The 27,245-nt window shown below is 42.4% G+C and overlaps 1 protein-coding gene and 1 long non-coding RNA gene across 2 annotated transcripts; one reads left to right on the top strand and one right to left on the bottom strand.

Annotated features, from left to right (window-relative positions):
• Window positions 1-272: 272 nt before the first annotated feature.
• On the bottom strand, window positions 273-8,385 carry LOC114036772. Its single transcript, XR_003568369.1, has 4 exons — window positions 8,322-8,385; window positions 4,193-4,323; window positions 1,544-1,638; window positions 273-613 (listed from the first exon to the last, which is right to left on the bottom strand). It is a non-coding gene; the product is annotated as an uncharacterized LOC114036772 (long non-coding RNA).
• A 250-nt stretch (window positions 8,386-8,635) lies between these two features.
• On the top strand, window positions 8,636-23,850 carry RNF34 (ring finger protein 34). Its single transcript, XM_027853551.1, has 6 exons — window positions 8,636-8,819; window positions 16,313-16,531; window positions 18,052-18,459; window positions 20,889-20,945; window positions 21,108-21,309; window positions 22,454-23,850. The coding sequence occupies exons 1-6, from the start codon at window positions 8,814-8,816 to the stop codon at window positions 22,642-22,644; spliced, it is 1,083 nt and encodes a 360-aa protein (XP_027709352.1). The 5' UTR covers window positions 8,636-8,813; the 3' UTR covers window positions 22,645-23,850.
• The last annotated feature ends 3,395 nt before the right edge of the window (window positions 23,851-27,245 follow it).

Here is a 27,245-nt window from a genome sequence, read left to right as displayed (position 1 = left end):
AAAGAGGAAATATGAGGAGACTACTCCCTATGCCCCACTCCTTTGAAGAGGTGAGGGTCCACAGGTGTGAAATAATGCGTGTAACATCACTTTTTTGGGGGAGGGGGGCTAGGCAATGGGGTTAAGTGACTTGCCCAAGGTCACACAGCTATAGTAAGTGTTATGTGTCTGAGGTCAGATTTGAACTCAGGTCCTCCTGAATCCAGGGCTGGTGCTCTATCCACTGCGCCACCTAGCAGCCCCAACACATTTTTTTAATGTAATGTTTATTTTTGCTGAAAATTTTTTATTCCTTTTTTTAAAAAATGTATATCATAAATACATGGTCTTAGGAAGGGGAGAGTGATATTTAAAGAATTTTAACAGACTGAAACAAGGTTAAAATATCAGGTCTTTGAAACCTAATGCCTCCTTGATAGGTGTAAATACCTTCAATAAAACTTCACAGGATTTGGATCAAATGGCTTTGGAGGGAGTAGCAAGTATCTTTGACTATACTTGTTGACCCAATCATATCACATTTTTGATGAACCTTGAACCATGGAATTAATTGGTGGAAAGCAAAGGGAGTGGTTTGATGAGGTCAGGCTGTTGTCCATCTGAGCTTTGGGACCTATAAAAAGGAGACAGAGAGACAGTGTGATAAGCTGGAAAGGGAGTTGGATTTGGGATCAGAAGACCACTATGGGAATGCCATCTTTGACTTTTATTACTTATGTGACCTTGGGCAAGTCATTTTTCTTTTCTAGCCTCAATTCCTCGTCAGTAAAATAAGTGGGTTAGACAAGATGGCCTCTAAGCTCTCTTTCATCTCTGAATCAATGATCCCATGAAGAATAATCAAAGACCTCATTCTTTAACCTTGCTAAGAAGCCCAGATTTGTTCCTAGTCACACTGCCTACCACAATAACATAGTCCTCGAACTTTCCAAAACAGAGTTATAATTTTTGCTTAGTTTACTAATCTGTAAAATGGATAGAGGGAGGTAAGGTACCCTCCTATTTGGAACTGGACTGAGAAGGCAAAGCAATTGATGATGCTCAAAGATATAAGCAGATAGTCCTCAAAAGAAAAACTGCAAAAGATTAACAACCATATAAAAGGCATTCCAGGCATGGGGGACAGCCAGTACAGAGACATGGAGATAAAGAGATGTGAATGTCTCATGCAAATAACAAGGCCAGCATGGCTTATAGATCAAACACAGAAAGAAACATCTCATATACACCTCAATATTCATCCCAGAACTTCTGGGCAGCAAAGACCTAAAAACCAAAAATATGCCCATTGACTTTGGAATAGCTAAACAAATTTTAGTACATGAATATAATGGAAGATTACTATGCTTTAAGAAATGACAGGTACAAAGAATTCAAATTAACACTTATGTGAGCTGATATTCATGACTATTTCAAAACTAAAAAGAACAAAGAAACACAAAACTGAAGTGAACTATATAAGCATAATGACAGAGCTTGTCCCCAGAAAAGAGCTCCCTTCTTTGAAGAGGTGGGAGGCTACAGGTATGGAATACTCACATACCGTCTGACATGTTTGATGAATTGTTCGGTTTTGCTGAAAAACTTTTTTCTTCTTTTAAAGTCTTTGTTATTATAAGATGGTTTGCTGGGCAGAGACTGGGGAAGGATATATTAGGAAATTAATATGATGCAAAGGAATAAAAATAAGATTTTTAGAAATAAAGTCTATTAATCTGTAAAAGGAGTATAGAGGGGTATGGCTACACTCCCAAACCTGAAGACTAAGAACGAGTGGCAAGTTAATTGATTCTACTACCACCAGAACATCTGGGATTGGCCTGTGACCAATGTCCCTCGTCCCGTTGTGAGGCATTGAAGGTCAAAGACAGACCACGTGGAGGGCTAGAAGAGGAGATGGTTGCACCGTGGGCGTGAGAAGTGGTCAGAGGAGGCCAAACCTCCTCTGCAGCCCTGCAGAGTCTTTGGGCAGGCCTGGGGCGGGTGTGGGTGCGGCTGCTAGGGACATCTCCAGCCTCTGCGGGGCCTTCCCCTTAGGCAGGAGCCTAGAGCCACGTGGCCTAGAGGACAGCTGCTGAAGGGAAGGCGGAGCTCTCTGGGAGGCGAGAGATTTGATTGGTGGGCACCCATTTCTCTCAGGACTGACATCAGAGCTTGGCGACCCCTCCCCGCCCCACACTTGGAAGTGAAGTCAGTGGGGAGAGAGCAGCAAGTGCTGCGAGGTTGGGAACCATGGGGAAAGTGACCCCAGGGCCTTCTGGGGGCCCAGAAGTGGGTGTTACAGGACCGTCACATGCTGCATGGGTGCACATACATGTGTATGTGTGAGTGTGCAAACCCTTTCCCACACAAGTTCATACATACACACTGACTCCACTTCCTGTGTTGGAATAGACTGTGTATATATAATTAAGATATTATATTCATAATTATTGGCAAGATCATTACTATAATATGCATATGTTTTCCATGGCTTAAGCTTACTCACTCCACTTCCTGGTTAGGGTATATGGTCTACATTATTATTTTATTCTCAGTAATCAGTATTAATATAATTGTTAATGTGTATATATTTGGTGTATATTATACTTAGAGACTCCATTTCCTGTTACAGTATACTGTGTTTACATATAATTAATGTTATTATCAATATTAACAATTAATATGCTTATACTTACTGATTCTACTTCCTTGTTAGGGTATACTATGTGTATAATTAGTGTATTTTATTAATAATTGTTATTGATATTATGGTACATATATTTTATATATCTTACACCTACTAACTGTACTTCCTATAGGGTATACTGTCTGTATATAGGTAATTAATATTTATATTAATTTATCACTTCCTTGTTAGGGCACATAGTGTGTATATATAATTACTGTTGATGTTATTGATAATAACTATTGCAGTTACTAATGTCTTTTATACTTAAAGACTCCATTTCCTTTCTTATGGTATACTGTGTGTATATAGCTGTAAATAAATCTATCTCTATATATCTCTGGCTTATATATATAGAGAGAGAGAGAGAGCGATACATACGCATCTCTATATATCTATATGTACGTATATGTTTCTATCTATATCTAAATATGTGTGTGTATGTATATATACATACACACACATTATTAATGACTCCATTTTCTGTGTTAAGGTATACTGTATATCTATTCATCCATCTATCTCTGTATCTATCTGCCTAGCTATCCTTACTGCCTCCACTTCCTCTGTTAAATACTTTTTTTTGTTGTTTAGTCATTTTTCAGTTGTGTCCAACTCTCTGTGACCTCTTTCGGGATTTTCTTGGTAAAGATACTTCTCCAGCTCATATAACAGGTGTGGAAACTGAGGCAAACAGGGCTAAGTGACTTGCCTAGGGTCACACAGCTAGTAAGTGTCTGAGGCCAGATTTGACCTGGGGAGATGAGTCTTCTTCACTCTAGGCATGTCACTAGCTGTCCATCCATATATGCATAAAGAGAGATACAGAGAGATTTATGTAATCTATCTCTGTATTTTTCTCCTACTTATCTATCTTTAGGTATCTTTCTTTCAATCCATATCTATCTGTAAAAATCTATATATCTGCATATCTAGATATACTTAATGATTCCCCTTCCTCAGAGTATATACTGTGTGTGTGTATACACATACACAGAGTATGTGTACATCTGTATGTACATATTATACATGCTGACTCCACTTTGTGTGTTACACTGTGCATATGTCTATTTCGTTAAATATAGATATATTTATATATCTCTTTCTATCTACACACTTACTACTTCCTGGTAGGATACACCGTATATGAAGCTATAGCTATATCAATCTATATATACTTACTGACTTCACTTCCTGTATTCCCCCTATCTCTGTCTTCCCTCTTTCTTAACCCCCCCTCATTGACTCCACTTAGTGTTAGGGTATACTCTGTGTGTATACACATACTGCAAAAGTCCACAGATATATACACATACTAAATCAGATCCACAGACTCCTGTTTTAGGGTAACCCAGTACATATATGTGTCAGTTTTTACTCTTATTATTATCCCAATATTGAAGTCTCTCCATCCCTATGATCATTTCACTTGACCCTCTCTTGATGTTTTCACATTCTGCTAAGTATTCCAGATGAGAAGAATCATGGTTTTGTACAGTTGACAATTATTTACTGAATTCTTACCATGCTGTGTGTCAAGAGTCTGGAGTGGTGCTGGAAATGAGAGAAATGAGGAGGAGGGGTGGTGTGTGTATCACTTGAGCTGCAGAATAATGAGGTAGAAGGTTTCTTCTGTAGGACCAGCTCCTTCAGGTCTTTGAGAGGAAAGCAGGATAATTCATAAAAGCATCTCTACCCCACTATTCAAATACTTACCGAGCAGGTGCTTTTCTGTTCTAAGTTCTGTGAAGAAATAGAGTTCAAAGATACTGGTGCGTCACAGTAGAAGGAACACCGAATGGGGAGTCGACCAGTAATTTAATAAATTGGATTCTTATTGTACTTTAAAGGTTTACAAAGTACTCTTCCACGAGTCTCTGGATTAAGGTAACTAGTTCTCCATGATTTTGTTGTGCATTTCTCAGATGCACTTATGTATATTGTGTATTACTGCTCTAGGGTTGGTGTCCTATCTCCTTATAAGCTCCATGAATCAGAGAACAAGCTTTCTCTCTCCTACAGTGCTCTGCACACAGTAGGCATAACAGGTGCCTCATCACTCTTTATTAAATGAGTCATGAGATCTCCAGAGTTCCACCTTCTGCAGGAGGGAACTTTGTGGCATAAATGACTGACCTCAGAGGTCATCAGCAATCTCTGGGGAGGCAGTGTGGTTCAGTGGAAAGCAATGACATTGGATCCTAGCTTTCTCCCTTCCTTTCTCTGTGACCTGTATCCCTAACCTCTCTCACCCTCAGTTCCCTCATATGCACAACAAGGAGGTCAGGTTAGATGGGTCCTCAGGTCCTTTCCTGTTCTATTGGCCTTCTGCTTGGAGGGGGGGGGCTGGGGGGGCTGGGAGGCATGGTACAAAACCACCTTTTGGTTCGACTGCCTTGATAAGTAAGACGCAAATATGTCCTTGAATAAATCAAAGTCATCGTGTGTGAGTGTTAATAAATGTTCCGACGGAGAGCTCCTAACGAACCCCATTACAGAAAGCACTGAAGCGCCTACTGTGTTTTCAAATGTGAAAACATCACTCCATAAACACTTGGTTTAAAACGCAGGTCTCTGAATCTGGGAAGATGAGATTCTGAGGTCTGGAGAATTGTTTTTTTTCCTGAAGCAAAAACAACTTGAAGGATGGATTTAGGAGAGAGGAGTGAGAGGGGATATTGGCCTAGGGGACAGTCAGCCTGGGGGTTGTGGGTTAAGGCATTGTGGACCACAGGGTGAGCCAGGGCCTAGAGGAGCTCCAGGAAGAAGGAGGGACCTCTCAATGTTAGCTCCCTACCACAAATCCCTTGTGCCTTATGCTAGTGTGAAAGCACATGAAATCCCTTCCCCTTGCCCTCACCCCCTCAGAAATATTTTCTCAATGTCTGTCCAAACCTTTATCTGTATGTGATCATTGCCAAAGGGACAATGTCTAAAGTCCTTGAGTGTTATTCTTATCAAAGGCCTCACCTCTTCCTAAAGGAACGGGCCAGATCATCCCCCTCAGATGCTACTGAGCAGAAGCTGGAAGAAATCACTGGGCCAAAATTGTGCTGACTAGATCCCACTTACTGGGCCCTTCCTGCATCCACACTGTCCACTTTGACCTCTCTAATGGACGCCCTCTCCCACCAGAGCCTCTTCCCAACCTTTTACTCTTTTCCTTGGGCCTCCCGTGACTCCCCTCTTGAACCCTCTCAGCTGAGAGCCCCCTCTTCTCTCCTCCACCTCCTTGTCTCACATCCCTCACTCTCAGAAGAGGGGCCCTTCTGGCGGCCTAGGCCAGCCCCCTCCTACCTGCACAAGTGGTCCCAATCCATACCATCTTCTGTCATCCCCACTCTCTCTCCCGTCTGTTGGCTACTTTCTGCTGCTTACACATATGCCCCAGTCTCTCCCTGCTATCTTCCCATATCTCTCCTCCCCTTCGTGGCTGTTCTCCTTGAGAAGGCTGTCTGCAATGGAATCATTCCTCTCCTTCTCTGCAGTCTGGTTCTGACCTCTTCATTGATCCCAAACTGCTGTCTCCAGAGTTACAGTGACCTCCTAATAGCCAAAACGAGTTGTCTCTTCTCACCCCTCATCCTTCTTGACCTTTCTGTGGCCTTTGACACTGTTAATCACTCTCCTCTCCCTGATGCTCTCTTCTCTCTGGGTTTTCATGACACTGTCCTCTCCTGGTTCTCTTCCAACCTCTTCACCCATGCCTTGTCAGGCTCTTTTGGGTCTTCATTGAGGTCATAGCTGCTATGGTAGGTGCCCCCAGGGCTTTGTCCAGGGCCCTCTTCTCCCTCTCTCCTACTTCATTTGCTGATCTCATCAGTTCCCATGGATTTAATTACCATCTCTTTGCTGCTGATTCTCAAATCTGTTTTTCCAGTCTTAAATCTCCAACTGCCTATTGGACATCTCCATCTGGATGTTCTGTAGATATCCTGAAACTCAGCATGTCCCAAACTGAACTCATTATCTTTCCCCAAAAAATCTTCCCTTTTCCTGATTTCCTTATTATAGTCTAGGGTACCACTATCCTTAAAGACCAGTCCGTCCTCCAGTCAACTGTCAAATCGATCTTGTCACCCCTCCTACACAGCAAACTCCATTGGCTCCCTATCCCTTCCAGGATCAAATACAAAATGCTCTGTCTGGCATTCAAAGCGCTTTATAACCCAGTCCCCTTCTACCGGTCCAGCCTTCTTACACCTTACTCCCTGACACATTCTCTTCTCTCCAGGGCCACTGGCCTGTTGGCTGCTGCACGTACAAAACACTCCATCTCTGGGCTCTGGGCATTTTCTCTGGCTCTCCCCCATGCCCAGAACTCTTCCCCTCCTCTGTTCCAACTGCCGACCTCCCCGGCATTCTTTAAATCCTAGCTAAAATCCCAGCTTCTACAGGAAGCCCTTCTCGGTCCTCCTTAGCACTAGCTAAGGATTGTTCCTGTATTTTGTTTGTACATAGTCGTTATTAAGACTATCACAGTGACTGGCACATAGGAGGCATTTAATAAATGCATATTGTCTGATTAGGGAAATGGTCAGCCCCTTCAGTTAATTCGCTAAGGGAAGGGTCTCTTGAATTCACCTTTAACCAAATAAAAAAAGAGAATCCTTAGAGGGAGTGGATAAAAATGGATTGGTTTTAGGGAAATGATTCTCCAGGGTGCACCAGAATATCCATTTGGAGGAATCAGAACTGTTACCGGCGCTTTGTGGTTGTTTAATCTTCAGTCTAGAATTTTATCTTTGTTGTTGAACCCTGTAAACTGTATTGGGAAGGGGCTTGGGCAGATGGGGAGGGCTGCTCCGGGCGAAACCGGACTCCATGGCCAGAACCCTCAGAACTCCCAGGCACCCCCACCTCACAATGGGGAAGCAGTCACAGCCCCGGGGATGGAAGGCAGCCGAAGCGGCTACTTAGTGCATCCCCTCCCCCAAAGGAGGGCGGACCCCTCCGTGCACGGGACCCCTGGCACATGCTCAGAGCTTAGTGCACGCCTTCTGGTGGCAAGGAGGAGGGTAGAGCAGGGTTCATATGCACCCAAGACCTCCCGCCGAGGCTCTCTGGGCCTCAGTTTCCTCATGTGTAACTTCATCTTCTGCAAATCAGTCAAAGCTGCGCTTCGGCGTTATTTTGACTTTTTGTTTGATGTTTTTGCTTTTCCCCTGAAACTTTGCTGTGAGGAGACGGCAGCGAAGCCCCTTCCCGCTCCGAGATTGGGGGGGGGGGAAGGTACTGCACACAGTAGGCGCTTCAGCGCTTTCTGTAATGGGGTTCGTTAGGAGCTCTCCGTCGGAGCATTTATTAAGCGCCTCTGGTGTGCCAGGTCCTGGCGAAAGGCAGCCCCAAAATGAGTTCCTCCGGGCCTTCAGGGCCTCTCTGCCCTCCTGACCCTAGGAGTTCTTTCGTGCTGTATGGCAGGGTTAGGTTTCAGAGCCACTCATCTACTCATAGAGCCCAGAAGGGCGTCGATGGGGCGAAGAAGAGCGTGGGTCAAGGCGAGGGCGCGAGCACGCACGCGCGCCCCGCGAGGGGCCGTTATAACCGTTGCAGCCGTTTCGAATTCCCCTCTGCCTTCCGCGCCTCTCCTTTCCCCTCCTCCTCCCCTGGTCAACGTCATCAGCCAGCTCTGGAAGGGAGGGGCGGCCCTTACCTCAGGAGAAAGATGACTAAGGAGCTCTTCCTTCTTCTTCATTACTGATGAAACCTGCTCTCCCCACTTTGGCGGAATGGTTTCTTCCGCACCTCCTTCTTCCCCCTCCCCGCCCACCTCCTGCCCACCACCTGGCTGCGGACCCGCCCCTTTTCCTACGCTTGATTGGCTCTCAAGGCCGGTCCCCTTGGGCTCTCCCCCTGGATTGGCCGCCTCGGCCGCCGCTCACGCCTCGCTCGCCCCTCCCCCTCCTAGTCTTTTCCCGTTCTCGTCTGGCGTACCCCCACGCCCCTTACGTGGCGACGCAGCCGCCGACGCTTCCTCCATAGACAACCGAGTGGCTCGCCGATTAGGAGGTGTCTGAGCCGGAGCTGTAACCCTTGCGGTCGCCGTCTCCCTCGCCCTGTGAGGACGGGAGGTCGGTGGCTGGCCGAGGGCTGCTATGGTGTTGAGTTCTCCCGTAGAGCCGACCGAGGAGAGGCGGTTGCGGCCATGAAGGTAAGAGGACTCCCTCCGGAGTGGGGGGGGACGGGACGGGACCGGGGCCGGCGGCTGCCGACGACCCCCCCTCCGCGGTCTCCTCAGAGTTCCCCGGCCGTCCCTCCGCGGAGGGGCCGCCTCCCACTGCCCGCCTTGGGCTCGCGGGGGGCGGGCTCCATGGCAGTGATCCGGCCCCCTCGGGAGACCCTCTTCCCGCCCTTGCGGAGCCCCTCAGCCCTCCCTGGCGGCCGCAGAGGCGCCCGGCCCGAGTCCGTCAGGCGGCCGGCCGGCCGGCGTGGGGTGCGCGCCTCCCTCCTGGGCCCCGCCGATCGCGGGGGTCGGACCCGGGGGCTTGGAGCTCTCGCTCCTACGGGACGAATGGATGAGTGCCTGCCGCGTGCGGGACCCCCGGGAGCGAGCTGTCCGGAGGGAGGGGGGATGGGGGAGGGGATCTTGTAAACCCGGGGAAGTTGTGGCCTGCTCGGGGGACAAGAGTTTGCTGTGAAGTCTTTTTTACCCGCCGCCCCCCCCCCCCCCCCCCCCGCCGTGTTGGCCGGGGGCTCGAGCTGAGAGCCAATGGAAGGACATCGATGAAAAGGTGCGATCTGAGAGGCTGGTGAAGGGGAGGGAGTTAGCCCAGGATGGAAAGTCGAAGGGCAGTGTCCGGTGCCTTTAAACTACTTGCATTTTGTTTTTTCCGGTTTAGTGTATTTAGTTTTTCAACAGCTTGATTTAGAATCTCCTCAACAGTAGGTGAAGTTGGATACTCGCCGACAACTAGCATCCCCGGTTGCTGGAAGCTCGAGAAAATCGCCTTCTATGTGTCTCTTTAAATTGGTACTAATCACTTCTGAATTACCAACAAAGAGTGAAGTAGGGACGGGTTCCGTGCCAAGGCAGTTTAGTCCTTTAGTTTTTCTGGTAATGAAATCCGGAAGATTTAGAACTATTCAGGAGGCATTTTTCAGAAAGTGATCGTGAGTTGAAGTGGAAGGAAATTTTCTGTGAGATGGGATTTTAGAAGTAGAAGGCATTTGAGTGAATGTCTGACACTGTTCTCAAATCCCAAAATGTTGAGTACTAGTACCAATATATTACGAAAATATTGGGATTTGGGAAGCAGAGGGAACATAACATTTAAGTTAGTGCCCTGAACTGATTCGTAACTATGTATGTCATAAAATCTCTAAAAAGTGTAGGAAGGTAGGGTTTTCTTTAAGGAAATTCTGGTGTTTATTTTCTTCTTAAATCCTCTTTTTTTTTTTTAAGCACTTCATCTGAAAATTGAGTTAAGGCAGCTCTTTTTTCCTTACTAATAACTTTTCTTGTTTTTTAATATTGTGAGCCAAATGTGCTAACAAGTACAAATTCTGACTAATCCTAGACTTTTGCTAACTGGTAATTATAAACAAAAGTTTTCTTTATATTTTAGTTTTTGTGAAACTGGCTTTTTCAGGATATAAGTCTTAGGCCAGTTTACTAGAATGACAACTATTTTGTTGAATTGATTTATAAAGTCTGGTAAGGGGTAATAATCAGCTTTTGGGCATACTCACTTGTTTTGTTTTGAGTGGTACTAACTACAGGAATTATATCATGTGAGCATTCACCCAAATAAGTACTCTTTTCAGTGAAATTAAAATGACTTTTTAACTACTGGGAAGTTGACTAAACACATTGCAACTTTGCCCTGGAAATGACCACTTTTAGTGGGTTTTTAAAAGATTTTTATTTTTATGAGCATTATCTTTTCCTTTCACTCCCCACCCCATTGAACAATTTTTAAAAACATCAAAAACCAGAACCCTTACAACAAATAGGTATAGTCCAATAAAAATATATAACCACATTATCAGTGTTCAAATATGCATGTTTCATTCTAGATTTTGAGTCCATCTCTCTAGCAGGCAGTGTGGGTGTAATGATTGATCTTCATTCCTCTGGACTTGTGGTTTATCACAGCATTCATCAGAGTTCTAAAGTCTTTTCATGGTGTTTTTCCCCATAATAGTGTTGTAATTGTATAAGTTGTCCTAGTCTGCTTAACTTGGCATTAGATCATAAAAGCACTCCTAGTTTTCTCTGTAACTGCCCATTTTGTCATTTCTTATCACACAGCCATCTGTTAGATTCATATGCCATTGTGTGTTTAGCCATTTTCCAAAAGGTGGGCACCTGCTTAATTTACATTTGGGAGGGCTATGAAAAAAGCTGCAGCCAATGTAATTATATATATTTTGTACATACGAGTGTTTTTGCTCTTTCTTGGATCTTTTTGGAGTAAAGGCCTAGTACTGGTATAGTTGGGTCATACTCTGAATGAATCTATCATATACAGTTTAGTAACTTTTGGAGCATAGTTCCAAATTGTTTTCGAAAATGGTTGGACCAGTTCACAGGGCCAGCAACAATTCCTTGGTGTGCCTCTTTTCCCACAGCCCTCCTGTATGTTTTTTTCTTTCTAGTATATTTTTAGTGATTATTGACTTAAAATCAAATAATTTTCTAATATCCTTACATTGAAGGATGCTTTTTATCTTCCCATGCAGAGCAGGATTTTTAAACTAAATTGGAATCTCATGTTAATTAAACTTAGCTCTTGAATCTATTTTTCCACAGCCATGGTGGTTCTGACCCAAACTACATCTGAGTGTGTAACCACTAGACTTCTGATTTCAACCTGGTGGAAACTCCCAGCCAGACAGATGAACAGTTCATTTGTAACGTAAGAGTTTTAGAGTAGTGTCTCTGGGGTGCTGAGAAGTCCTTTGCTCACGCGGCTTAACTACTATCAGAGGCAGGATTTGAACCAAACATCTGCCACTTCCAAGGTTGGCCCTCTATCCATTATGCTGTACTCCTCAGATTTAACAAGGAGACAGTATGTTAAAATGGAAAGAGCCCTCGAAGTGGAGTCTTAACACCTCAGTTTAAATCTTGACTGGGCAGCCTACTACCAGTGTGACCTTGTGCAGGCATGTAACTCACCTCCCCGGACCTCTATTTGTTGTGAAATGAGGGTGTTGGCCTCTTGGTACCTTCTAGTGCTAGATCTCTATATTTATCGGTGACCAGGGTTAAGAGAAAACTGCATTAGGTGATACTGGGTTCTTCCTCGCTGGCAGTTTTCAGAAGACATTTATAGGTAACAATCAGTGTTCCATAATTCCTTAGCAAAGAGCACTATACAGATCTAACAAATCTAACAATGGTGTGGCAGAATCGGGGTGAATCACCTATTCACTTTCCTCTCAGGAGCTGTTTTTCTTGAATTCTTTACCTAGTTCAAGGTCTGAAGTGTTTTGATGTGTGACTGGCAAGTTTATTTTGTGAATACCATACTGGATAAGTAAAAGTTACCTTAAAATTACTTGTTTTCTATTATCTGCAGTAACATAGCATTCAGAATTTTGTAAGATACCTTTTGAGAGATCTCCACTATAGTGCAAATAATGTTGAATATCTGATGAAATATCCTGCATAAAAATTCATTAAGTCGTTAATACTAATTAATGTCTGTCTGTGTAGGAATTTTCATTTCCAAATAACTTCGTGGAAAAACATTTTGAGTCTAGAATTTGTTGAATGGATGAATGAAAAAACATTCATTTATTAAGCACTTACTATGTATGAGGTACTTGTTTCTCTTAATACTAATAGGATGTTTTGGTTAACAGAGTTGAGTTCTGTATTCGGTAGACACAGTAGATGTTTATTGAATTTTTGGAATTTCTCCACCTACTAATAATAGCTTTTAAAAATAAATCCTTATATGTGGTAAGGTAGTTTCCTCAGGTGTCCCTAGTTAGGGTCAAAATATTAGTTATCATCTTTAGATTCTTCTTTGTTCGTCTTTAATAAATGCTCTGGGAAAAGTAACTAACTTGCAATCTTTCCCTCTCTCCCATAGATAATATTTAATTCACATCAATGCTACAATTTAGAATTTCTCATTTTGTTAGGTTAGCAGCATTTGATTTGTATTTTGGTGCATTGGGTTTGGATGACATAGAGATTCCTGTTGTCCTTCCTTTTCCTACGTGATGGCATAAAAACATTCAAATTCTCAAGTTTCTTTCTGTTGCTGAATTTGAATGACCTCTGTTCTTCATTAAAACAATCACATAAAATGTTAGTGTGCCTAATTCTTAATTTAGTTTGTAGCCTGATAAGTAACTTTCCAAATGTGGGTAGTCTTCGATTGTAAACGCCCTCCTGGATTTGGCCACGGACTCAAACTGCAACTTCCTACTATTGTTCTGTACTACCATTTAATTTCACATAACAACAAACTGGTTTTCCCCATTTCCTTTAAGTTTAGTTGTGTTTATGGTAGAATCACTGAAAGGGCTTATAAAGCCCTGTAAACACATACTCTAGTGCCTTGGTTCTTAACGTTGGGGTCTGTGGGACCCCACAAAGGGTTTGTAGATTTGAGGGGGTCTGTGAACTTGAATGGGAGAAATACTACATCTTTATTAAACTATAATTGGTTTCCTTTGTGATCCAACATATTTTGTACATTTAAATTAGCAGTTTTATGCATAAAAATGTTTTTTCAAAAAGGTTTCTAAGACACAAGGTTTTAAGAACCCCTATGACATTAGGACTGTATTAAAAACATAGCACGAACTCTTTTTTCAAAAAAGTTTTGAAGTATCCTTTATGCAGAATCATAAAGTCACATTAGATTGTGCACCCATAAGCAAAATTTAACATGTGAAGCTATCTAACTGGCTCACTCTGTCTCTCAGAAAAAAGTTTCTGTTGCTGCCCTTGCTGTGGAATACACTTTTGTTCAGGGCAATGATGATAATATGGGACAGTCTGAATATTTCTTTTATCTAAAATTTTTTCTAAAGAATTACTTTAAAGAGAGAAAGCTTAGAAACTAGAGAGCTTGCTGTGTAATTTTGGAAAGAATGGCCATGATGGGCCTTCCCTCCAGCATGCATATTGTTTAGCTTTTCACATAAAATTAAAGAGTAATATAGTTCCAGGGGCAAATAGTTTGATTCTCACTGCAAGGTCTAATAAAACTTTTTAACATTTTATCTCAAGATTCTGGTTTAACATATTGGCTATTGTGGTTTCACTCTGGAAGGTTGTGTTTAGACTCTCATCATCCGGAGGAGAAAGACCGACAAAATATGTAGCTGTTCAAATCTCAAAGGGAAATATTCTTTGAGGGCTTTCCTAATTTGCTAAAAGTCAGTAAGAATTTGTTAAGCACCTGCTGTGCGTCAAATTTGCCTAGCTAAAGGATCCAAGATGCAGAAAGGTTAAGAATTCCTGTTCTAGCTGTTTTTGTTTAAAATAAAAAAAGTAACAGTCCTTGCTTTCAAAAAACTTTGATGAAATACAAGATTAATTTTAGCTTTCGAGAGCTTCAGAGACTGCATTACATTGAGCTTCTTGGGGAGAGAGGTGATAAAACTATGCCTGCAACTGCAGTAGACATATATTTGAAAGAGTGTGGGTAGATTTTTAAGGAAAGTCTTTAATCAAAAGTACTAGAGAAGCTTACTATATTGAGAGACCATCAAATCAAACCCATATCTGAAAAGGCATTATCTCCTCTACCAGTAGTGATGAGAAACTCACTTCTTCCGGAGGCATCTGGCCCTTCTTGTGGAGATCTGTTTGTTGGGCATGAAGCCTGAATTTGTTTCCACAGCTTCTACCCAACCCATTGCTATTAGGGTTAACCTGTAGGGTTGAACTGGAAAACGGATCTCTTTTCTACTTGAGACAGCCCTTCAAGCGCTCAAAAGTAGATTTAAGATCTCAGTCCCCTGCTAAGTTTTCTTTAGGCTAATCTTAGAGGAAATTGTCTAGAAAAGATGGGATCCTTTTGTCAGGAAAATCACCCCCTAATTATGTTCTTAAATCATATTTTAATATATTTAGTTTGCTTTAAACAGGGTATACTTATAACTCCCACAGTGAATATTCTTTTATATAGCTAGCACTTGTATAGTGCTTTAAGGTTTGCATGGCTGAACCTCACAACAATCCCAGGAGATAGTTGCTATTATTATCTGTGTTTAACAGATGGGGAAACCGAGGCAGACAGGTTAAGTGATTTGTCCAGGGTCAAACAAGTTAGTAAGTGTCTGAGGCCACGAATTCAGGTCTTTGTCACTCCAGGTCCAGCGCTCTATTATTGTGCCACTAAGCTATCTCTTTTAAAATTCAATCCAGTAAAACAGTTATTAAGAGCCTACTATGTGCTTTGCACTGTGATAAGTGCTTTATAGATATCTCATTTGGTCTTCATAATCCTGGGATCGAGGTGTTGATATTATAATTTATATGAACATTTTTTGCATTAAGTCAGTAAGAATTTGTTAAGCACCTGCTGTGCGTCAAGCATTGTATTACGTGATGGGGCTACAAAGGAAACAGCAGTCCCTGCTTTTGAAATCATCCCAGAACCCTGATTGTATTATTACTCAGAGGCAGCACTGTATAGGGGAAAGTGTCAGTAGATTTATAGATAACACATGTGAGGTCTGAGCCCCAGGCACCTTGCGGAAGGTTCTTAATCTTTCTGTCCCTCTGTATCCTCATCCTGAAACAGCACTGTCTGGATGACCTGTGGTGAAGTTGTAAAGATCAAATGAGATTGTGTACAGCAGGTGCTTTGTAACTGTACCACACAGTCAGCAGTTAATCACAGAGGCTGCCCTCTAATTTGGAGCTCTCAGAAGTAGCTTCAGAACCTCGGGCTACGGTTAGTTTCCCATTGTTTTGTGCCTCTTCCCCATGCTGTTGACCTGTGGCTTCCAAGTATCAACAGGAACTAAAAATATAGAGGCATCTTTGGATAGATTCTCTACATTAGCCTGCTACAGATACTACATAGTTAATATTTGATTGTGGATTCAGATAGGAGAAACTGCTTGGTTCAGGTGCCCCATTTAACTATGTTAAGAACTCAATTATCTGGCAGCTTTACCAGGAAATGGAGCCAAAAATCACTCTGAACAGCCAACAAAAATGTCACAAAGCCTATACATACTAACATGCAAGACCTTCAGACTCTTGCTCAAAGCCAATTAGCTCTTACTTTACACACAGTTCTAAAAAGCTTTGGTATCTGGCTTCTAAACCCGACAACAAATTGCTGAGGCAGAGCAAGAATTGGAATGAGAGGGGGCTGCTATGTGCAAGCACATAGTAGCTAAGAAGTGGCCCCCAGCATCAAGGTCCTCTAACTTAGTGGCTACTGAGCATTTTACTCTACTGGAGCAAATAAAATAATTGATTATAATGATAACCTTACAACTTTAAGAAAAATTTAAATTATGTTTATTCTTTAAAATGGTAAGGAAGTATGTAATACATTTTAGGAAGATTTCTGTTCATAAAATGAGAAATCTTGATGCTTAAAGGGTTATTAAACCATCCGATAATTCCTAATTATTCATTTCCAGAGAGGTGTCCAGATAGCTGAGGCTTACTATACTTTGAAATGAATTTACTAATTGTCTGGTGGTTTCTTTCAGGCGGGTGCCACATCTATGTGGGCTTCATGCTGTGGGCTGCTGAATGAAGTCATGGGAACTGGAGCGGTAAGAGGTCAACAGTCTGGATTTGGGGGAGGTACCGGCCCATTCAGATTTGCACCAAATGCTGACTTTTCCACATACCCACCAGCAGCTACAGGAGGAGCTAATATAGTTTGCAAAGCCTGTGGACTTTCATTTTCAGTTTTTAGAAAAAAGGTGAGTTTTATTTATTTTTTCAAAATGTCAGTCTTTGACACGTTAAATCAAGTAACAGGCAAATTCCTTTAGGCTTTTGACTTTTTTGTTTAGTAAAGTTCTCAGAACTAGAAGGGGTGGGGTTACTTATATTTACTATTCTAATTTTCTTGTCTTAGAAACAACTTGATGTTTTGTTCTGGTGGTTTACCAAGATAAAGCTTGCTTTTAGAATTCCAGGGTTTATATATAAAGGAGTGCTTTGCTGAAGCTTCTCACTTTTTCTTCTTCCAGTTGACAGTGTTCAATGCTAAAAGCAAATTATGAACGCTTCTAGCTCTAATACTCAGTGCTTCTATGTGTATGTTGATTTTGTATTTATGGCTGCTTTAATCTAAAAAATGCTTTAAGCATTTTTAAAGAACCACCCTTGGCACTTAATATTTTATCGTTGGGTAAACTGAGGCAGATACCAACTTGAACCAGTCCTGAAACTTGCCTGTTGATTTTCACAGCTTGCCTTGATACCCAGGGATCATGTGGCTTAAGTAGTTACACTGCAGCTTTTGTCTAAGGAAGAATGAATTGTTTTCATAGAGATCTGTGGTCACTTCAGTCAGGGCACCAAGGCTCCTCATTGATCTAATTGTACCAAGTGCCTATGCCCCAGTGGGAAAGGTTTGAGCATTTCTCCAAATTGGTCTGGTTATTATACTGTTACTCTGATCTCAATTTTTCAAAATCATCCATTGGTATTAAGTATTAAATGAAGTCATAGAATAAGGAAGTCACTGCTGTTCTTCCCATTTCAAAACATTTTTCATGTTGCAAAGTAACTTTAAATGTTCTTTTTGAGGGTCCTCACGTTTCCAGGTTGTCTTGAATTCTCTTAGCAGTTCACATCTTAATTTTTTTTTTCTTTAAGAAATATTAGCTTGTGGAAACACTGCAACAAACAGAAATAAATGATTGCATTTCTTTAACTACCTGTTTCTAAGCTGGGATGTAGAAATAGGTTTGAGAGTGATTAAGGCTATGAAAAGGTAGAGATTATTGTATTAGCAGGGTTCTCTATTTCCTAGGATTAACCTTGAAGGATCAATTGCCTTTCTCCTTTATTCACTCTCATTGTGGTGTTCACATCTTTCTTTAACTGGGAATAAATGTTCTATGAAAAGACCCAGGATGAAAGTTTCTCACTGTTCTTTCCCCACTTGGTGGTGTCAGCTGTGCTCTCTGCTAATTATATGTTTGTGCTGGGGGTGGAAAGGTTTTAATTCATTAACACAGGCTTGTGTGGTTTTCTGAAAGTGTCTTTATTGGACTTCTGTGAACCCAAATTGTTTCAACAGTTTGTTTTCAAGTGTTGCTAACTCCCTTATAATCTAAAGACCTATGCAAATGGGTCAGTGGCATATAGTGCTTCATAACAATGGCATGTAGTATATTGATATTAAGAACTGCTAATGCAAGAAAAACAAGCAAAGACTGACTGAATGGCATCCTTAATTAAGTGGTTTCTTTCCTGTCCATTTCTTTAGCATGTGTGTTGTGACTGCAAGAAGGATTTTTGTTCTGTCTGTTCAGTCATACAAGAAAATTTCCGAAGATGTTGTACTTGTCACTTGTTACAAGAAACTGCCTTTCAGCGCCCTCAATTAATGCGACTGAAAGTCAGAGATCTGAGGCAGTATCTCATTCTTCGAAATATACCAATAGACACTTGCCGAGAGAAAGCAGACTTGGTTGACCTTGTACTGTGCCATCATGGATTGGGCTCTGAGGAAGACATGGACACGCACAGCCTGAATTCTTCAAGGTCACAGACTTCCAGCTTTTTTACACATCCATTTTTTTCAACATACCCAGTCCCTTCTCCAACAGTGTCTTCATCGCAGGGAGACCTCACAAGCCAAAGAGGAAACTCGGGCCCTGCAGTACTTTCACAGGTAGCTGACTTGGGCCTAATTTCTATAAGTACCTGGATGTCTGTGAGCCTTTTTTGAGTAGGAAGGGCCCACCAAGGATCTTATCTTAACATAAAGTAGTAAACAAAGTAACTGAAAGTTTTAAGTATGCAAAATAGTATAATTCCATGTTTTCCTGATTTTTAGTCTGGGTATCTTAGCAAATTTGAGGCCTTTTATAGCCTACTACTGAAGGTGTCAGGATTAAGATTGAGTGATTACCCTTGTATCCCAATTTGCCTATTTTAAATGGGAATAACATTCTCTAGCATTTCCTGGGAGTGTTGAATTCATGGCAGAATGTGGTACAGAATGAATATGGAATTATTTGTGGAATTAAATACATATGGATGTGCCAAGTATTGCAGAAATCTTATATTATGCAAATTGAGCACCAAAAGGTAATGATGTTTTGGTGCAGTGTTGCCTCACTAATTCACATTAACTGAGGGGAGAGATAATATTGTAATACCTCTAAATCAGTCTTTAAGGAAAGTTAGTTTTGTGTCTTTAGCATCTCAAAACCAAAATGTTGCTTAGTAGAGATCCTCAGAAGATTTAGCAGAATGAGTAGATTTATCGATGTTGTAGGTGTGCGCGTGCGCGAGCACTTGTGAAGTTAAGAAACCATTTCACCCCATGCCCCTCATTTTAAAGGGAGTCAGCTAGGGCCAAAAGAAGTTGACTTACCCTTAAAATTTATCTTAAATACTGTCCTCCATAATCTCTTTTGCCTTTGCATCATACTGTCTAATGACAAAATGTATTATGAGGAAAACTTCAGGTTCTGTTGTGCTCCAAGCTTTAATGGAGGGAGTCAGACACAGAGAACTGATTCAAAAGAGAGTTAAGTGCTATGAGAAATCTTAGATGAGGAACATCTTTGACACATGAAGAGAATGAACAAGATCACCCATTGCGGGGGAGGAGGTCATCAAAGAGAAGGATCCCAGAAGATGGGGATAAAGTCTGTCATGGGGCTGGCGTGAGCAAAGACCCAGTGAGGAGGGTACGAAGGGAAGGTTAAATAACTGTTGAGAATGCAAAGGAGTAATGATGGGATGAAGCTGAAAAGACAGGGTAGGGACTAGCCTGTGTGTGAAGAGCAGCCATTTTTATTTTTTTAAGTAAGCAGAGGGGAAGTAACATGATAATTCAGTGCATCAGGAAAATTATTTAGGCAGCAGTGTGAATAGCAGAAAGGATATATTGATCAGAGCAGGAATTAATGTTTTTAAAAGTACAAAATAAAAAAAGTTTAAAAAGTATAAAATAAAACACATGATTATAACAGCAACAAATTATATTTAAATATACACACATATATTAAAGTTCCTGGACAAGAGGGAGGAAGATTGGTTATATGAGGCCATTATTACAAGAGTTCAGTTGAAACGGGAGGAAGGCCTGAAAAAGGATAATTACAGTGGGAGTTGAGAAGGAATGAATACTAGAGAAATCAGGACTTGACATTTGGCTATGAGAAGGAGGGAAAGAGTCGAAGATGACACCACCCTTATGAGCTTGGGTAACTGGAAGACTGGGGCATGTCAACAGAAGAGTAGGTTTGGTGAAGGGGGGTGGGGTGTGGGATGAGTTGTTTTGAATATATTGAAGACCTGATAATAATATCCTGATGGCAGTAGTAAATAAATACAGGACTAGAGCTCTAGGAAAAATACCTCGAGAGAAGGGGAAAGGACAAAATTGGAAGAGATTGCTACATTTAAAAGGTAAGAGTAAGATGTGACAACAGGAAGAGGGTTGGGGTTTTTTTAGATTAATTTCTGCCTGTCCCTAATTAGAGGTTTTATTATTACTGCTACTCAGTGGTCTCATGGCAGATACTAGAGAATGGGAAATTCATCTTAATGGAAATTGAAGGCTCTGCTTTTGAAAAAGCATTTAAAAAAAAAACTAGCTTCAGCTATTGGTCGACGAGTGTTTATAGGTGAGAGAGTATTAAGAGTTTTCTTTTGGGATATCCCCGTAGGGCAGGGCTTTTAAATTTCCTCTACTATCCATTCCTTTGAGCATCAGCATTATAGTTGAACTGGCCATTTCTTATCTTTGATAATATTTTTGTGGCATTGGCAAAACAACACTGTTGGACCCTCTTCAGTAGATAGTCTGGTTAGGTTTTGCCAATTCCTCGGTTGTTCTACTTGCACAGAAACTTTAGATACTGGATATACATGGGAATATGCTAACTTTGTAGGGAGAAACAGCACCAATGCATGGAATCATTCTAGGAAGCACATGGGTGCTCTTTGTGTCTAGAACCGAGAAGCATCCAGAACATGGGAGACATCATTTCATCACTGTGTGGTTTTGTAAAGTGGTTGTTGGCCTGAGTTTTGTTAGGAAAGTGTTTTTTTTTTGGTCCTGATCCGATTCATTCCTGTGCACAGGGACAAGGTGAAACGCCCTCAACAAACATGGAAGATGATGAAGAAAATGCCGGAGAGGTGAGAACATAGAGCCACCTTGGGTGGGTGGGTGGGGAAGAAAGCTGCCTTCCCAGGCTGGGGGTATTGAGGCGTGAAGTGCTCCGTGAGTGCCAGAGCAGTCTGTGCCACACTAGCCTTACTCTAGAGTGCAGCATAAGCGGAGGCTGTCTGTGTTTGCAGACCCCTGGACTCTCTCGAAAGCGGATGAGGGCTTCATTATCTGACCTGTCAAGTCTCGAAGACGTCGAAGGCATGAGTGTCCGACAGCTGAAGGAAATCCTCGCTCGGAATTTTGTCAACTATTCTGGCTGTTGTGAAAAGTGGGAGCTGGTAGAAAGAGTGAACAGACTGTACAAAGACAATGAGGAAAATCAAAAATCATGTAGGTTTGTTTTCTTTTTTTTTCCCTTCCCACAACTCCCCCACCTCCAGGCTTTCATTGTTAAGAGGAAAACCGGTGACGGTTGGTATAAAATGTGCTCAGAATATACAAAAACAAACTTTCTCCCAACCTTTCTTTCCATACCAAAGTAAAACTATTAACAAAAGCCCTAATAATAGCACCAGTCACTATTTTTAAAAAAGGGTATAATCTAATTAATCCCTTCTGCAGGACAGTATCTTTTACATTATCTCACTTGTAAATCTTAAATTTCTTTTTAAAGGTGGTAGCGGGTATTCCTACAACGAAAACGAGTATGAGCCACTGAGTAACTTAAAATGGAATATTTCCATTAGGTCCTCTGGCTCCAAATCACTTTTTCACTGATCAGTTTTCTTTCAATGGATAGGGAACTAGACCATAAAGTAGTGACTTCATGTACAAGATGTGTGGGCAAGAAAGAAAGGCAAAAATTCTGGGTTGGTAACAACTTTGTATTTGTTACTTGACAGTCACAAGTTTACTTCTCTTTACTGTTCGTGCATCTCGGGTAGTTTTTATTTCGCAATTATTCAGCATTCTCCTAAGCAATATTATTTCTGGAACATGCAGGAAGTATTTAGACACTGTTAAGTTCCTGAAACAACAGTTAACAGTTTTGGTGGGGAACTACCTATCGGACGTAGAGACTCGGTTGGCACCAGGCCGCCCGTGGCCGAGTTACTCTTTTTCTCCAGTTCTGGTTCTCCAGCCATTCGTGCCCATGAGGACATGGTTGTGGAGAGAGGACCCTCCAATTTGGCCCTGTTGGCAGCATCACATCTGGAACTCCAAATTCACATCTTATTCAGACCTAAAATTTCCTCAGATTCTGCCAGATAACTGAGGTGACGTAAATGTCATGATTTCTTGTGGCGTGGTTCCAGTGGTTGGAACGTGCTGTTGAAGACCAGTCTGAGACTGAATTATCAAGTGGGCATGTGTGTATGTATAGAGGGAGCGAGCAAGCAAGCAAGCATGTGCAGGACTGATTTGCTCTTAGGTCCCCATCCTCAAGCAGGCGCTCGCGTGTCTGGGCTGGGGGCGCTTTGGATCCATCTGTGTGTTTTCCTAGGGTCCTGCTGTACTTCTGATTGCTTTTCAGATGGAGATAAGATGCAGCTCAATGACGAGGAAGATGACAACCTCTGCCGCATCTGCATGGATGCAGTCATTGATTGTGTTCTTCTGGAATGTGGCCACATGGTCACTTGCACCAAATGTGGCAAGCGCATGAGCGAGTGTCCCATCTGCCGGCAGTATGTGGTTCGAGCTGTGCATGTGTTTAAATCATAGAAAGGCTCCTATTCAGCCCTACAATTTTATTTCAGCAGCATTTCAGTAAGCAGACAGGATTGGAAACCATTATTGTTCAAAGGCTGGACTGTTTTGTTTTCTTTTTGTTTTGATTTTCATTATGAACTGTGGAAAAACGAGTTTATCTTGCTCAGTTTGATGTGGAAACACTTTGTGATATTTCCTTTGGCAGTCTAGGAGGGAGTTTTAGGGGTGGTAGAAGGTTCCCAGGACCCTTCCCAATTAACAAGAGCTTCCAGATCTGTTCATAAACTGTTTCAGCTTGCCTGTTGCTCTCTTCTCCTCCCTTTCATTGCTTCAACATCATTTTTAACTTAACTGCTGCCCCCTTCCGACAAGATCAGTGTCAGAAAGTGGAGCACATGGTGCACTAAGCAGTGGTCACACATTATTTACCCTTTTAGTCGAGTGTGTTTAAAATGCTAATTGAGAAATACAAGTTTCCACATTATTGCTGTTCTAGTATTTAAATTTAATATAATTGGAGACAAATGAGTCTACATAGAAAACTGCCAGAGCCTTAGAATAAACATGTCAATTTATGTTCTGATTAAGCATTTCCTACCAATGGCTGCATCAAGAGTATTTGTCATTACAGAAGTTTGTATGTTAAGGACTTTTTTTTTCTAGTCTATAACATCATTTTACATTTTTGTATAGTGAAGGTGTTTTTGTTTTGTTTTCCCCGCAGTACTATCCTGCTGAGTTCAAATTTAGGAATAAATTACAAATTTTAAATTAGTCTTCACAGGTGTGTTATGTATAGTCTTGGTCAATTTCTAACAAATACATAATATGAAAATAACTAATGTGTATTAGCTACATATATCATCAGGGTGCTGTAATCTGAGGTATATGTACAAAAGACCACATAGTTTAGAACTTCTAAAGACCCAAAGCATGTCCATTAACATTCTTTTCTTCACTTGCCACAGAAACAAATCCATGAACCAGTGGTCCTGTCTAAAGAAAGACAGGCTTTGTTATGTTTAAAAAAACAAATGGAAATTAATAACTTGAATTGACTCATTTCTCTTTGACCACTTTTCATCTTTTAATAAGCATTTCTGGGTAGCAAGCACTCAGGGCCCCAATGTTAAATCAATGGAAAATCCAGTCCAAGATCCTGATGTTACACTTTATATTTTGCTGAACTTAAAAATTAAAAACTTGCTGTGCTGTCAAGCGTAGGATCGTGTTTCGGTTTACATTCTCAAAACCGGTGAGGAAGGTAGGGCTCTCAACCCTCCTCTTTTGAAAAAAATAATCCCTTGAAGTGTGGGGTCTTGGAAACATTTTTCTAGCATTCTTAATTTGAGCATTGGCTGCTTTTGAATCACAGCCCCTGGAACATCCCCTCGTCCAGTCAGTATACTAGGGAGGTGTTAACTCATTCTCTTCCTGGAAGCATCCTGTGATCCCTGCACCTGCTGTGCCTGAAACAGTACTCAGCTTTTCTCGTGAAGCCCTGAACTTAAGAAATGTTCTGTTTTCCCCCAGGCTTCCCATTCCCAGTGTTTTCAGAAATCTGGTACGTAGCAGGTAGTGTTGAGATGTTCATGAAACCACAAATAAGAGCCTAAGCTAGCAAGTGCTTTGGGGTGGGGATGGGGGAGCCTAAGGTGAAACTAAAAAAGATTTTAATCCAAACGTAACTTTAAATCTGTTTTTTAAAAGGGAAACAGAAAAAGTAGCTTGTGTTTTAAGGTACCAAACATTAAAATCCCCACAACCATTACCTGTGTACAGGACATAGTCTGTGATGGAACTGAGGCCTTTTGGCATCTCAGTGAGATCGGCCCCAACAGTTACTCCTTTTGAGACCTAGATTTCCTGGGTCAAGATGTTGAAATCTCACGTGGCAGAATCCTGTTGCCCTTTGGTTTACTGCTAAGCTCCACTTAGCGACATTTGCTGCATCTTGTTTAAGACCTCTTCCTTAAAATCAGTCTTTGTTTACCTTTCAAGTAGATACTTGTGGGGCAGCCAGGTAGTGCAGTGGATAGAGCACCAGCCCTGGAGTCAGGAGGACCGTGGTTCAAATCCGGCTTCAGACACGTAACACTTAGTAGCTGTGTGACCCTGGGCAAGTCACTTAACCCCATTGCCTAGCAAAACAAAAACGATTAAATCAAGTAGATACTTGCAAACTTGAAGTAAATGGTAGTTTCTTTCCTGATGTTTAATGTCCCCTGGAGAAGCTGGACCTGTGACCACAAATGCTTCCCGAGTCTTGTTTGTCAAGAGTAGAGCGAGCTTCTCCCTGGACTCCAGCTTTGAGTCCTCCAGCTTGATGAATCCTGGGTACTACTGGGCTCCTCTGCACTGGTCTGTATCCAGCGCTGCCAAGGTGCTAACCACGTGGTCTTTGTTGCAGTGTCAGGGCAGGCCTGCTCCCTGCCCTTACCTTTTGAAAGCAACTATAACCACCAAAGAGCCATTTCTGGAAGGAGTCTGGTTTTCTAGACACAGTAGCAGCTTGGAAGGCCAAAGGGATCAGGAGAGAGAGTCGTGTCTACAGGGAGCTCCAGTTGCTCTAACAATAACGGAAGCTTTATGAACAAGCCTAGGTGAGCCTCATGTGGCACTGTGGCACTTGGGTCAACAAACTAGAGAGATGTGAAAGAGGATTTTTGGGCGGCCCAAGTCAAAGAAAGATGGAAGTCTGGATTGAATTTAGAAAGCAAAACATATGCTGAGTAAGGCTGGCTGTGATCTACTGTACTCTGGACCTCTGTTCCATGGCAAAAGGGAGGGGAAAACAAAAAAATGGAGTCTGAAAGGTTCCAAAATGACAGGCATCCATGGACTAAAAACCTATAGGGGAAGGAGTTCTGAAGGCACAGGACAGGCTCCAGTTCTGGGCCAAACTCTAGATGATGTTAAAGGGAGCGTTAATCAACATTTGTCTCAAAGAGCAGACAGTGACCACCAAGAGCCATGTTTTCAGCAGTCACAGGTGGTGAAAATCAGCTGGTCCCATCAGAGGACTAGGGAAGCGGTGTACCGCCCCTTGGCAGGGAGGTACTAATGCAGAGGTGGAGAGAGGACCATTAAGTTCGTTTGGTTTTTGCTGAACTGTATCTCCTTTGTTATAAGGCAGGGTTCTATTGGAAATCATTGGAGAATGGCAGTATAGATCAGGGGAATGCTATATTATATAAATTTGGGGGGGGTGAGGCAATCAGGGTTAAGTGACTTGCCCAGGGTCACATAGCTAGCGAGTATCGTGTCAGGCCACATTTGAACTCAAGTCCTCTATTCACTGTACCACCTAGCTGCCCCAGAATGCTGTATAATTTAAATTTTTGGCAAAGCATTTCAAAAGAGGCAGAGATGTGGATTTGAACTGACCACTAGACCCAAAGGAAGGTCTAGGGGTGTGTGTGCCTTTGTTCGTATCGGCCTTGTAGGAAGTCTGCGGTAGAATGCCCCAAAGAACAGTGCTTGAAGGCCTTGTGCCGTTTTTTATTTTTCTCAGTGACTACTTAGAGAATGGCAGCGATGACATGCTTAACGATTTTACTATGAAAAGTCACAAAGGCCAAACAGTGTACGTCTTTTAATAGGGACAAATACGGAAGTGGCTAGGCAACAGTTTGTCTGGAAGATTCGGAGCTTTTGGTGGCCTGGAGGGCTAACAAATTCCACAGTGTGGCAGGACCACATCAAGAAGCAGTGTCCAAGTCTTGCCATAAACCGGCAGGTGTCTGGCATACCGAGTTCAGTCGCAAGCACTTCATGAAGAGCCCCAAGATCAAGCCACGTGAGAAGCAGAGATGCTGAGCCTTTGGGGGGAGAACAGAACAGCCATCAAGAATCCAAGGGCTGTCACGTGGAAGAGAGAGTGACCCCAGAGGGCAAAGTCAGGAGCCAGGGGAAGTGACAAAAGGGCAGATGGAGACTCCCAAATGAGAAAAACCTCTGGATGACTAACACTAGGCTACCTCCAGAGGGAGGCGCTCCTCTCACGGGAGAGCTTCAAACCAGTGTTGGAGGCCACTCTCTACGTATGGTGTCCGAGGAATCCCCAAGGCTGCCGTGGGGGTGGATGGCCTTGAAGGCCTTCTGGGAGCTCCAAACCGCACCCTGTGCAGAGGGCAAGAGGCTTGATTTTAGATCGGCAGGACCCCAGCTGTCGCCTGCTCTGGACAGAGGGGGCTCCGCTACAAATGCGACTTAATCTGAGCCTCAGTTTGCCATCATTTCACCAAAACACTCCAGATGCGGACAGGCTGGATCCTGCTTCACATCAAGGCCTCTGATGAGGTAGGGTTAGCTGACAAAACGGTTACTGGGAGTGCCTTAGTCTGACAGAAACAACTGCCTTGCACCCTCCAAAGGATACTGCAAGCATCCTCATTTTACTAGTGATGAAACTGAGGCTCAGAGAGAGTGGCTTGTGCATGGTCACAGGCCTACTAGCAAATAATGGGACACAGATCTCCTTAACACTACTTCTGTAGTTTCTCTGTGATACCTTGAGATTTCTGGCAACTGAGGCAAATAACTGATACCTTGAAGGGCAGCAACCTAAACCATGAACTTTTTAGAAGTAATAATCGGTGATTAAAGTCCCA

Source organism: Vombatus ursinus, unplaced genomic scaffold, assembly GCF_900497805.2.
Source record: "Vombatus ursinus unplaced genomic scaffold, bare-nosed wombat genome assembly UNPS02009994.1, whole genome shotgun sequence".
Classification (NCBI taxonomy): domain Eukaryota; kingdom Metazoa; phylum Chordata; class Mammalia; order Diprotodontia; family Vombatidae; genus Vombatus; species Vombatus ursinus.
This window is presented reverse-complemented; position numbering and strand designations above follow the sequence as displayed.

Excerpts from the sequence above, each read along its gene's own strand:
- RNF34 (XM_027853551.1), top strand. Across the intron at positions 18,460-20,888 it reads GCCCTGCAGTACTTTCACAG|GGACAAGGTGAAACGCCCTC; the intron begins GTAGCTGACTTG and ends TCCTGTGCACAG. Across the intron at positions 21,310-22,453 it reads TGAGGAAAATCAAAAATCAT|ATGGAGATAAGATGCAGCTC; the intron begins GTAGGTTTGTTT and ends ATTGCTTTTCAG.